This window comes from Zingiber officinale, chromosome 5B, assembly GCF_018446385.1.
Source record: "Zingiber officinale cultivar Zhangliang chromosome 5B, Zo_v1.1, whole genome shotgun sequence".
Classification (NCBI taxonomy): domain Eukaryota; kingdom Viridiplantae; phylum Streptophyta; class Magnoliopsida; order Zingiberales; family Zingiberaceae; genus Zingiber; species Zingiber officinale.
The window spans coordinates 86,491,847-86,502,795 of NC_055995.1; the positions used below are offsets into that span (position 1 = coordinate 86,491,847).

Consider the following 10,949-nt stretch of genomic DNA (forward strand, 5'->3'; position numbering starts at 1 on the left):
ACTCAAGCATTCAAAAATAATTCAATTATACCCATATATCGTCAACTTTTGTTTATGGCTCGCTCATTACTTCAAGGGTAAATATTTAAAAGGGAAAATATTTTGATGTCTGTTGCAAGATTACATTATTCATGATTCCTCTTCATCTGCTCCACGATCCTCTTCGAGATGCAGTAGGATACGGATTGAATAGTGATCATCGGATTCACCCCGATGGCCGTCGGAATCACACTCCCGTCGCACACAAACAACCCCGCCGCCTCCCAACTCTCCCCCTTCTCGTCCACCCCTCCGTCGTCCTCCGTCGCCCCCATCCTGCAACTCCCCATCTGATGCGCCGAGCACAACATGCTCCAAACTTCCTCCCTCGCGGTCGGCCCGCTGGCGACGCCCACCGTGTCTAAGAACTCCTCTAGCTCTTCTTCTTTCACCCCCTTGCACTTCATCTTTTGCCCGTCGCTTCTATGCGTCCCGACCTGTTAAACCAAAATTTGATCTTTAGTATTTATGTTTGATCAAAATTTGATCTTTTGATCGACTACGGAATTAATTACCTCGACGGCGCCGGCGGCGACCAAGATTCTAAGAGCCGTCCTTAAACCACCCTTTAGGTTCTCCTTGTCGGGCTCGTTCAGTTCGTACGTGATTCGCTTCTCCGCTTGGATTTCTCCTGAGCCTCGATCTCGAACGAGGGCGAAGAGGTGCGCGGTGCGACCGTAGCGCAGCATGCTCTGTTTCATGGCTTGGCCCGATACCCACGGGAACACGGTGGAGAAGGACGCCGGCCCAAGAGCCGGCGTCTCTAAGATCACTCCTGGCTTCACCTTGTGTAGCGACGTGATGATCCCGCCTTCGAAGATCTTGCCTTTGAGATCGGTTACGGATTCCGGGAAGTAACCCCAAGCGAGCGCCACCGGGTGGAGGTGAAGGTTCTTACCGATGTGGCGGTTGGTGAGACCGCTCGCCGCCATTAATGGCGGCGTGAAGAGGGCCCCGCAGGCCGCGACCGTCACCTTAGCTTTGAATTTGAGATTTTTGGTGATGGCCTCATTCATGCTCGCCGCTATCAATCCCAAACATCTCTTCTTCTTGCTCCCTTTCTTGCCCTTTTCAAGGATGAATCGCTCGGCTTTGCATGCAGAGACGACGACTGCGCCGTGGTTGACAGCGTCGACCAGCCAAGTCCTGTCTGTGCCGCGCTTCTCGCCGGCCTTGCAACCGAAGCAGCAGCTGCCGCAGAAGTGATCGCTCGGCGAGTTCCTTGCCACCGGAACGACTTCGAGACCGAGATTTTTGCATCCTTTTCGGAGAACTTGATTCTGGAATCCCTCGCGGACGCAGTTCTCCGTGACTCCGAGCCTCTCGCAAACGGCGTCCATGGTGGACTCGTACTCTGCGCTCGCGAATAGAGGAAGCCTGTGCTCCTCCGCCCACTCCCTGAGCACGGCCGGTGGCGTCCGGATGCAGGCGGACCAGTTCACCGCCGTGCCACCCCCCACCGTCGATCCGGCCAAAAGCATCACGTTCCCATCGTCGGAGCTCATGATTCCACCGGACTCGTACAACTGCGCCATCGAAGGGCCTTCAAGGCCGGTGTAATCTTTTGACGTGTAGTACCCGCCTTTCTCTATCACCACGACCTTGTGGCCGGCCGCCGCCAGAACCGCTGCCGCGACGCCGCCTCCGCAACCGGAACCCACGATGACAGCGTCGCACTCGACTGTGAAATCGTGGGACGATTCAGTGACTTTTAAACCCTTTTGGATCAGAGATTGAAGGAGAGAGGAGTCTGTTTTGTGCATGGTTTCTATGATTCCTTTCTCCAGCGGCCTCTCTGTCTCAGATTCTTCCGATGACTCCTCAGTTGAGACATTAACATTGCTGTATCCAATTGCATTCCATGTTAGATTCTGCGAGTCTTCATCGGTCTGTAGATATCAAAAACTGATCATTATTCATAACTATCAATCAAATCCGGACTATCTTAAATAAAAAAAATTGATGAATTAATTAGTACCAGAGAGTAGAAGGTGAAATGGCTGAAGACCTTGAGAAGCACGAAGGCCATTCTAAGAAATGTAAGATGCTTCTGCCTGTTCCATTTCTTCAGGACTTGTTCTCTATTTTCTGAAGCCAATTCTGAGAACTTTTGGACGAAGGGGAAACTGGAACACAAGCACAGACTTCCACAGAGGAGTAGCGTTCCCAGTCTCGTAGCAAGGAGAAATAGAACCAGCTTAACCAGCACAATGGCCTTCGCTGGGCTTCTCTTCACCAGGAGCTCTGCAACCTGCACCTCCCACACAATCAAAAGTGATCCATCTGAACTAAGAATACTAAAGAAAATGGTCAAAATCAATCAGTTTCAGGTCGAATAAATGTAGACAGAAAATAAGTTGCAACTGACGTTAATTGAATAATAGTCAGAGAGGAGAGCAAAAAAACAAGAAAAAAGAAGTGAGCGGATTTAACACTAAAGAACACAGAAAACAACAAACTAAGAGGAAAATTAAGCGTGAGTAATAAAAAACAGAGAGAAAAGTTTCAGTGACTAGGAGAAATTATAATAAAAAAGTGAGAATGGTCAAAGTCGATGGAAGAGAGAGAGATTAGCACGGAAAAGATCGTTTAAACACTGTTAAAGACTGTTGAATTAATATAAAAATATATTGATCTATATAGAACAGAGAAGAGCTGAAGTACAATGGAAATATCTTGCTCTATTTCCATAGACAATATACAGTTCAATAAATAAATAAATAATAATACTAATAATAGGAGGAGGAGGACGAAGGAGAAGAATTAAGGACCTCGTCCGGGACAGGGGCGTCGCCGCCGGAGGCATGACAGAAGGCCTCGATCGACTTCCGACGGGCTTGATCCTCTTTGACCTCTTTGCCTCCAGCGACGACGTGATCGGCGGCCTTCTCCGGATCCATGGGAGGGATAAGGGCCTCGCACATCGCAGAAAGCACCCCCACCTGCGCCGCCGAGAAACCGTGGTCGTAGTCACCCTTCCGCCGCCCTCCCTTCAGAAGCAGGTTGCCGCCGTTGACCTTGCCCTTGCCTCCTTCCTTCTTCTTCTCCATTCTCGCCATCGAATCGAAGGCTCGTTAGATTCACTTATTGTCAGTGACGTCTTGTTCGTTGTTATATATAGAAAGGAGGAGGAAAGCCTTCTCTACTTCTTTAAATGCCCCTGAAATTTCATTGCTGCATCAAATAGTATAGAACACCTAATTAAATTACGGGGGCATTTTTATTCTACGCTTCCATTGATTTACGATATTCAAATGATTATCGACTCCGCTAATTCCGTATGGACACCGGAAGGAGAAAATTATGATTTTGGTTCTGTAACTTGTGTTTTTTTTAATTTTAGTCCGGTTGAGGATTAATTTTCGTTTTTAGTCCCGTAACTTGTAATATTTTTTAATTTTAATTCTTTTTTTTAAATTGGAAATTTTGACCGGTAAATGTTGAGTTGGCGGTCATTAATTGCCTACCTGGAAAAAAATACAAAAAAACGCCACTTATCCCACATTTCACGTGGAAAAAAAAAATATAAAAAATGTCAAACCTAAACCTACGCCGATCCTCCATTCTCCCTTCTCCTCCTCCTCTCAATCGCCCTTCCCCCTGATGTCGCCTTCCCACCGACCCCTGCAGGCTCCAGCGCCAGGGTCGGTGGAGCAGGAGGAGGAGAAGCTGGAGGGGGAGAGAAGGACTTCGGCGGCGACGCCTGAGGATGAGAAGGCCAAGGGCAATGATAAGGAAGAGGAGGAAGAAGAAGAAGGCGAGAAAAATGTGGAGTCGCCTCTGCCTTCGGAGGAAGAGGAGTCTGAGGGCAACGACAGGGAAGGGGATACGGAAGGCTACGGGGAGAAAATAGTGGAAGCTCCGGTGGAAGTTAAGGCCAAGGGCGGCAACGGGAAGAAGGCGAAGAAACAAGGGGGCAAGCAGGCAAAGAAGGAACCACTGTCGCCTCCGGAGGAGATCGAGCTGCGCGTGTCCATGCACTACAACGGCTGCGCTAGGAAGATCAGATGGTCTTGAAGAGCTACGAAGGTACAACGATTCTACAATGAACATCGACCTTCAACATCTCCTCTGAAAACGATCGATGTTCCATGGCAGCAGGGGTGGTGGAGGTGGCGAGAGACTGGAGAGTCCAGAAGGTGGTGGTGAAAGGGAAGAAGGCCGTGGCCAATCCTTTGAAGGTGGTGGAGCATCTCGAGAGGGAAACCGACAAGAAAGTACAGCTACTGACTCTTCTACCACCTCCACAGCCAGGGAAGAAGAAACCTAAAGCAAAAGATCAGCTGAAGAAGAAGAAGAAAGAGGAGGAGGAAGAAAGAAGTAGACAAGAAAGAAGAGTCTCCTCAGCAAAATCCTCAATCCGCTCATCTCTTTTTTTCTCTTCGATCTCTTCTTCTCCTTTTCTCTAAACTTTTTGCTACTTTTCTGCCGCTAAAGATTATTGTAACTTCATTCCAGCTTCAAATGCACTGGCCAGCCTGCACTCGGAAGATCACGAAGAAGATCTTAAAGATGCAAGGTTTCCTTCTGTCTCCTTCCTCTGTTCCATAGTTTCATAAACGGACACAAACGCTATGAAAAGCTTGTGTGTGCCACGTAGGTAATTAATGACCGCCAACTCAACATTTACCGGTCAAAATTTTCAATTTTAAAGAAAAGGATTAAAATTAAAAAATATTACAAGTTACATGATTAAAAAAGTAAATTAATCTTCAACAGGACTAAAATTAGAAAAAACACAAGTTGTAGGACCAAAATCATAATTTTCTCCACCGGAAGCGACCTTTTCTTCTATAATTTGTTAATTCAAAGAGAAATACTATAAAATAAGAAAAGCATCACATTTTAAAAAGGACTACTCTAGTTGATTAGTCATCAGATGACTAGTAATTTATTTATTATATATTTAATTAGGTTGTTGATATTTATCAATTTAATTAGGAGATAGTGGCAAATAATACATTTTTATGTGATATTTTCGACCTCATGATTTCGATTATGGCTTGCAAATTGGTGGAGAGTGCAATTATATTGAAAGTCGTTATTCAAAAGGACGCGTAGAAGTCAGTGGACTTTTTATATTGTTTTATTACCTTACTATATTTTATTAATCTGGATCTCCTGCTTCTAAAATAAAATTATGTTAGTATTCTTTTTATATTCTAAAAATAATTTTAAATTTTATTAATAATTTTTTTAAAATTATTTTTATATAAAAATATATATTATCATGATTTATTTTAATCTTATATCTTAGAATTAGTGATACTATGAGAGGATAAATTTCTATAAATATCTTATAGACGTTAGAAAATATAATTTTCTCGACTTTTTAAACTAAGATCAAATTCTTAACTGTTTAATTTTGATATAAAAAAATAAATTAATTTTATTATAGGAAGAGTTGCTGTTATATTGTATTACTACATAAGTCTAATATAGTCTTACTAAATTTAATTTATAGGTCTAAAATACTTATTTTTATATATTTATGTCCATATTATATGTGTGGACGATGACTACTACTACTACTAATAATAATAATATATTATTTAATAATTTATTATTATTATTATTATTATTATTATTTATTATTTATCATTTATCATGGAAGATATTCTCACACTGTATTATTATTTTGTAATATAACGTAAGTCGTTTAGGTTAACATTTATAAAATCGGTAACAAAATAAAAGAAAATATTTATCGCCATAATTAATATTGCATCTAGAAATTGGGCCGCAGTGGCCATTTATTCATTAAAGAATCTCCACAGTACATGACTTTTTTATTTCTTAAATTGAAGAAGGTTGTTGTTGGGATATCCCATATTAAAAATTTGTTTAAAAAATTATAAATTTAGAAGAATATAAGATATCTTCATTAGTGTGAGATCTTTTAGGTAGAGTCTAAGAGTAAAATTATACGATTTAAACTCAAAGTGGATAATATCATACTATTATAAAGATATGCGAACCTCCTATGACACAACAAATGGTATCAGAGTCATGGTTCAAACCAGATGTCATGTGGGGTGGCCTTGAACGAAGTTGTGAGGAGGCTCGGAGCAGGTCAAGGTGATCGGATACTCATGAGGGAGGCTCGGAGTAAGTTAAGATAACCAGATATTTGCGGGAAAATCCGGAGAAGGTCAGGCTAATCGGATGTTCGTAGGGAGACATTAAACAGGTCAAGAGTGACCGGATGCTTACGGGGAGGCCCGAAGTAGGTCAAGGTGACTGGATATAAATACTTGTGGAGAAGGCCTGAGATAGGTCAGAGTAACCGAATACTCATGGGGAAGGCGCGGGGTAAATCAGGGTAACCGGATGCTTGCAGGGAGGCCTAAAGTGATCAAGGTAATCGGATATTCACAAGGAGGTCTGGAGCAGGTCAACGTAATCGAATGTTCTAGAGGAGACCTGAAGCAAATCAAGAATGGTCGGATGCTCGCGGGGAGACCGGGAATAAGTCAAGGTGACCGGATGCAGATGCTTGCGGGAAAGGCTTGAGGCAGGTCAGGGTGACCGAATTCTCACGGGGAAGGCCCGGGGCAGGTCAGGGGGACCAAATGCTTGTGAATATGCTCGGAGCAAGTCAAGGTGACAGGATGTTCGTAGGGAGACCTCGGGAGGCCCAGAGTATATCAGAGTAACCGGATGTTCACAGTGTTAGTACCCCCGGGATGATTTTGATGTGATCAACTAAGTCAAGTTAAGCTCTGTGTTATTTGATGTCTTGCGTTTGAGTGTGCAGGGACTTAAGAATGTAAGAAGTCGAGTAGAAGACGTGACGAACGAGAATGATGGCATGAGAAACCAACCAAAGGGCTCGGTGCATCCGAGGGACAAGGTGCTACAAAAGAGTACACTTTGTGGACGAGAAAGACGTGCACAATGTTCGAGGGACGAGAAGATAGTGAAAAAGCCTACTCGAGGAGAAGGTCGGAGTTGTGAGCCCAACTCTAGTTGACCAGAGCATCACCCACACAAAAAAGATCATCTAAGGAGTTGATGTGCCTCAGGGCAGACTCCTTCAATGGCTTGGAAGGTGTCTTCCATGAATACTATTGAAGGCGTCTTTCAACCTGTTAAAGGCATCTTCCAGCCTATTGAAGGCATATTTTAACTTGTTGAAGGCGCCCTCTAGTGACCGTTAGCTGAAGATAAAGTTTTATCTTATTTGATAAAACTTCTCTGATTGAAGGTGCCTTGAAACCTATTGAAGGCATCTTCCAGCTTCGGATAGAGTTTTCCAAGAGCTATAAAAAGACTCCTGGAACTAGAAAATAAACAACAACTTGAGTATTAACTTTTCTAGTCATTTATGAACTGTCAATGTATGTAAAAGGCTTCTCCGCCTTCAATGAAAGAGTTCTTTAGTGAGTTTTTCAACGACTTAGATTAACAACCACTTAAGTTATAACCAAGTAAAACTCTAGTCTTTTACCTACCATTTTAAGTTATTATTTCTTTTATGTTAATTATTTTTTCTTAATTTTAATTGTGCTAATCTAATCAAGTTAAAGATCGAGAAAGGGTTAAATTTTATTTTGTAGGCAATTCACCCCCCCTCGTACCTGTCGCACGGGACGTACACCCGGGAAGGTCCAAAGCAAGTCATGAGTGACCAAATGCTTGTGGAGAGGCCCGGAATAGGTCAGGATGACCGGATGTATGATATCTTTCATGGTCCATGCTTCTTTGTGAGCATCTGATCACTCTTAACCTGCCACATGCCATTGTGGAGATATGTGCATATCCTTTAGACATAACAAGTGGTATCAGAGTCATGGTCTAGATCAAATGTCATGTGGGGTGACCTTGAACGAAGTTGCGAGGAAGTCCGGAGCAAATAAGGGTGACCGGGTGCTTGCGGAGAGACCCGGAGCAGGTCAAGAGTAACCGAATGTCAATGCTTGCAGGGAATGCTTGGAGTAGGTCAGGGTGACCGGATGTTAGCGGAGAGGCTCTGTCACGCCCCAAGTAGTCCCTGCCAGAAGAAATTTCGGCAGCATCTCCCCTGTACGGGTGACAATCTAAAACTTTACTACAATCCCTCCGGGCCACACAAACCTTAGTCAACACAGCCGGAATAATAACAATAAAAGTAAACAAACAATCCACGCAGTTTATATTTACTCAGCCTCTGGCTGACACAACCACATAGTTTATATTTAATTAAGCCCTACTTCACTACAACAACGGAAAACTAAACCCACAACAGAAATCCAACGCGGTGGAACACAACGGTAGTAGACCAAAACTCGATAAAAATCCTCGAGTACAATCCTACATCACAAGTATATAGAAAATACATAACAAGGAAACCAAAAACCCAAAATATATGAATCTGTCGCGACAAGTGGTGGGGGACTAGCGACTGGAACCTCCTGACAGCATCAACCTGAAATGGTAATAAATCAATAGGATGAGTTCAACAACTTAGCGGATATCGGGCTGGCATGCATAATAAGAATTAACCAATAGTAATAAATATGTGTACAGTCTCCTGGAGTAATGCAAAATGCAAAACTGTAAGAAAAGGAGAAGCTGTACTCATCAGGACCTCCTATCAGAATAATAAGATCGTCAGACCAAAAGTAATATGTCCCTGTATACATGTCAAACATATGCATCCACCAAATATGTAGCAAATAAAGTGCAGCAAACATAAGCAATAAATGCAATCATGCATATGATGCAAATGACATATCCTGGTCACCCCTGACGCCAGTCAACCATCTCACACATGATGGTGCGACCGAATGGGTAGAGCTATGACAACTGTGCACTCTACCATCATTGCTCCTAATGAGTGACCGAGTGGACAGGATGCTGTCGAAGTACACCTATCCTGCTACCCCAAATCATAAGTGGGGTAGCTTAATGCTCTCATCTCCCTGAGACAATCCAGAGGAGGGATCTCTGCCGGCTACCACGCTGCGTCACCACTACCCATGAGCTGACCAACGGAGCCTAACAGAGTAACCTGCTGCAACACACTCTGCCTGAATAAAAACCACTAACCCATGAGTGGTTATGTGTGCAGATCCATGTAACTGGCGATGTGCTCAACAATAATGGAGCCGACAATCGCTCAGCATGCAATCATGCGAGATGGTGCATGACACTAAGCATAAAAATCCTGACCATATCTACCTCCATAAAACATGTACCAAAAATAAATGGATCAAATAAACAGATTTGGGTACATGGGTCAGACATGGTAAATGTCTAGTCCGGTGTATCATAAGGCATGATACCTCTATAAGCATAAATAATCATGGCAATAAACAAGATGGTATAAAACATAAATGCAGAACAGATAAAAGCATGCAACAAGTATCATGTAGTGACATACTAAAGCAAAGATAAACATAATTATTACTAGAGGCTATAACCTACTACGCATATCAACATGACATTATCAAAAGAAATAAGTCAAGGTACCCACCTCAAAAAAATGGAGATCGTATCCAGATAGATCCCACGTCGAGACTCCCGTCTCAAATCAAAGTCCTGTAATAAATCGTACAATTTAGCTAAGTTTTATTGTAAACAAAATAGCTAAACCAAACTCCTAGTCCAATTAAGAAACTAGATTTTTAATTCCATTTAATCTCTGTTAACTACATAAATCAGATCTAACCCGAAGCTTAGATTAGATCATCATTTAACCCTAATTAAATATATCTCAACAGTCAACTAGGGTTAGTTCCTTAACCCTAGTTATTCAATTTAGATTTAAATCTATACTTAATCAATTCTAACTCACCTAATATAAATCTATCATCCACCCATATAATCCAATTCATACCTAATTCAATTTAAATATTAGATCTACAAAACAGAAACTCACTTGCTGAAAACACTTACACTGATCGAATCAGAGATGGATATCAACAAAACAACTAGGCATTCAGTGCTGTGGTGGCCGGAAATCCAGCAACTTCAGACCAATCACCCACTGACCTTCTTCTCTGGTGATGATAGCAAGCAACAGTGGCTAGTCGAAACCAAATCTATTGCTCTTGTATTAACCCATTGTCGGAAACCCTAGGTCAGCGCTGGAGCAGAAAGCTCAATTGAAGAAGGACTAAGGCTAGGGCACGAGATGTACCTCAGGCATTGGGCGACGATCTAGGGCAATGACACAACAGATGCAGGTGCTCGGCTGTGTCACTGATCTAGCCTCCAAAGAAGGGGGAGGTCGTCGTCAGTAGGCGGTAGATGCTAGCGACCGGTGATCGGCGATCGACTGAGAGGGGGTGACTTCGTGCGCGAGAGAAAGAGATCATGAGAGGCAGGGAGTCAGCGTCGGTTGTGATGGGAGGAAGATAAGGAGACAGCGTCGATGGCTTAGGGCTCAGCGACTATGGACCCAATCTAGGGCACGATGGGGCACGCTAGAGAGATCTGGTGGTCGGCGCTGCTCCGTTCGACAGCAACAAACTGTGGAGAGGCTAGGGCAGAGCTCAGGAGAAGAGGAGAGGAATAGGCTTGGCTTATAATGAGGAGAGGAAGGGGAAAGGGTTCGGTGACAAGGAAGAAGAGAAGAGGAGGGGAAGAAGAGGAGATCGGGAAAACGAAGAGGTGTCGGGCACGGGTTCGACGACGGGAGAAGAAAAAGAAAAGGAAAAGGAAAAGAAAAATAAAATTTTTCCTCGTTCAATGGAGTAGCCTAAACATGCTTTCCCCTACTCCCAATATTTATCCCTGTAACGTACACCATACGACATTCGAAAAATTCTCAGAAAATTTTTAAAAATTTTGAAAATTCCGTTAAGGTATTTTATCCATTTAACCTTATTATTGGGTTTCGGTATTTTATAGGCCCGGAGTAACTCAGGGTGACCAGATGTTTCCCAGAAAACCCAGAGCAAGTTAGGGTGACCGAATACTCACTA

At 43.1% G+C, this 10,949-nt stretch overlaps 1 protein-coding gene across 1 annotated transcript; it reads right to left on the reverse strand.

The window, feature by feature from the left end:
• Positions 1–36: 36 nt before the first annotated feature.
• On the reverse strand, positions 37–3,113 carry LOC121984816 (long-chain-alcohol oxidase FAO2-like). Its single transcript, XM_042537960.1, has 4 exons — positions 2,811–3,113; positions 2,018–2,290; positions 555–1,928; positions 37–476 (listed from the first exon to the last, which is right to left on the reverse strand). Exons 1-4 carry the CDS (start codon positions 3,096–3,098, stop codon positions 126–128), a joined length of 2,286 nt encoding a protein of 761 aa, XP_042393894.1. The 5' UTR covers positions 3,099–3,113; the 3' UTR covers positions 37–125.
• Positions 3,114–10,949: the final 7,836 nt, after the last annotated feature.

What these genes read in the sequence shown, in the direction of transcription:
- LOC121984816 (XM_042537960.1), bottom strand. Translation starts at nt 3,098, where the DNA reads ATGGCGAGAATGGAGAAGAAGAAGGAAGGAGGCAAGGGCAAGGTCAAC. An exon ending in ACGCCCCTGTCCCGGACGAG is followed by an intron (nt 2,291 to 2,810) that starts GTCCTTAATTCT and finishes TGGGAGGTGCAG; the next exon opens with GTTGCAGAGCTCCTGGTGAA. An exon ending in ATTTCACCTTCTACTCTCTG is followed by an intron (nt 1,929 to 2,017) that starts GTACTAATTAAT and finishes TGATATCTACAG; the next exon opens with ACCGATGAAGACTCGCAGAA.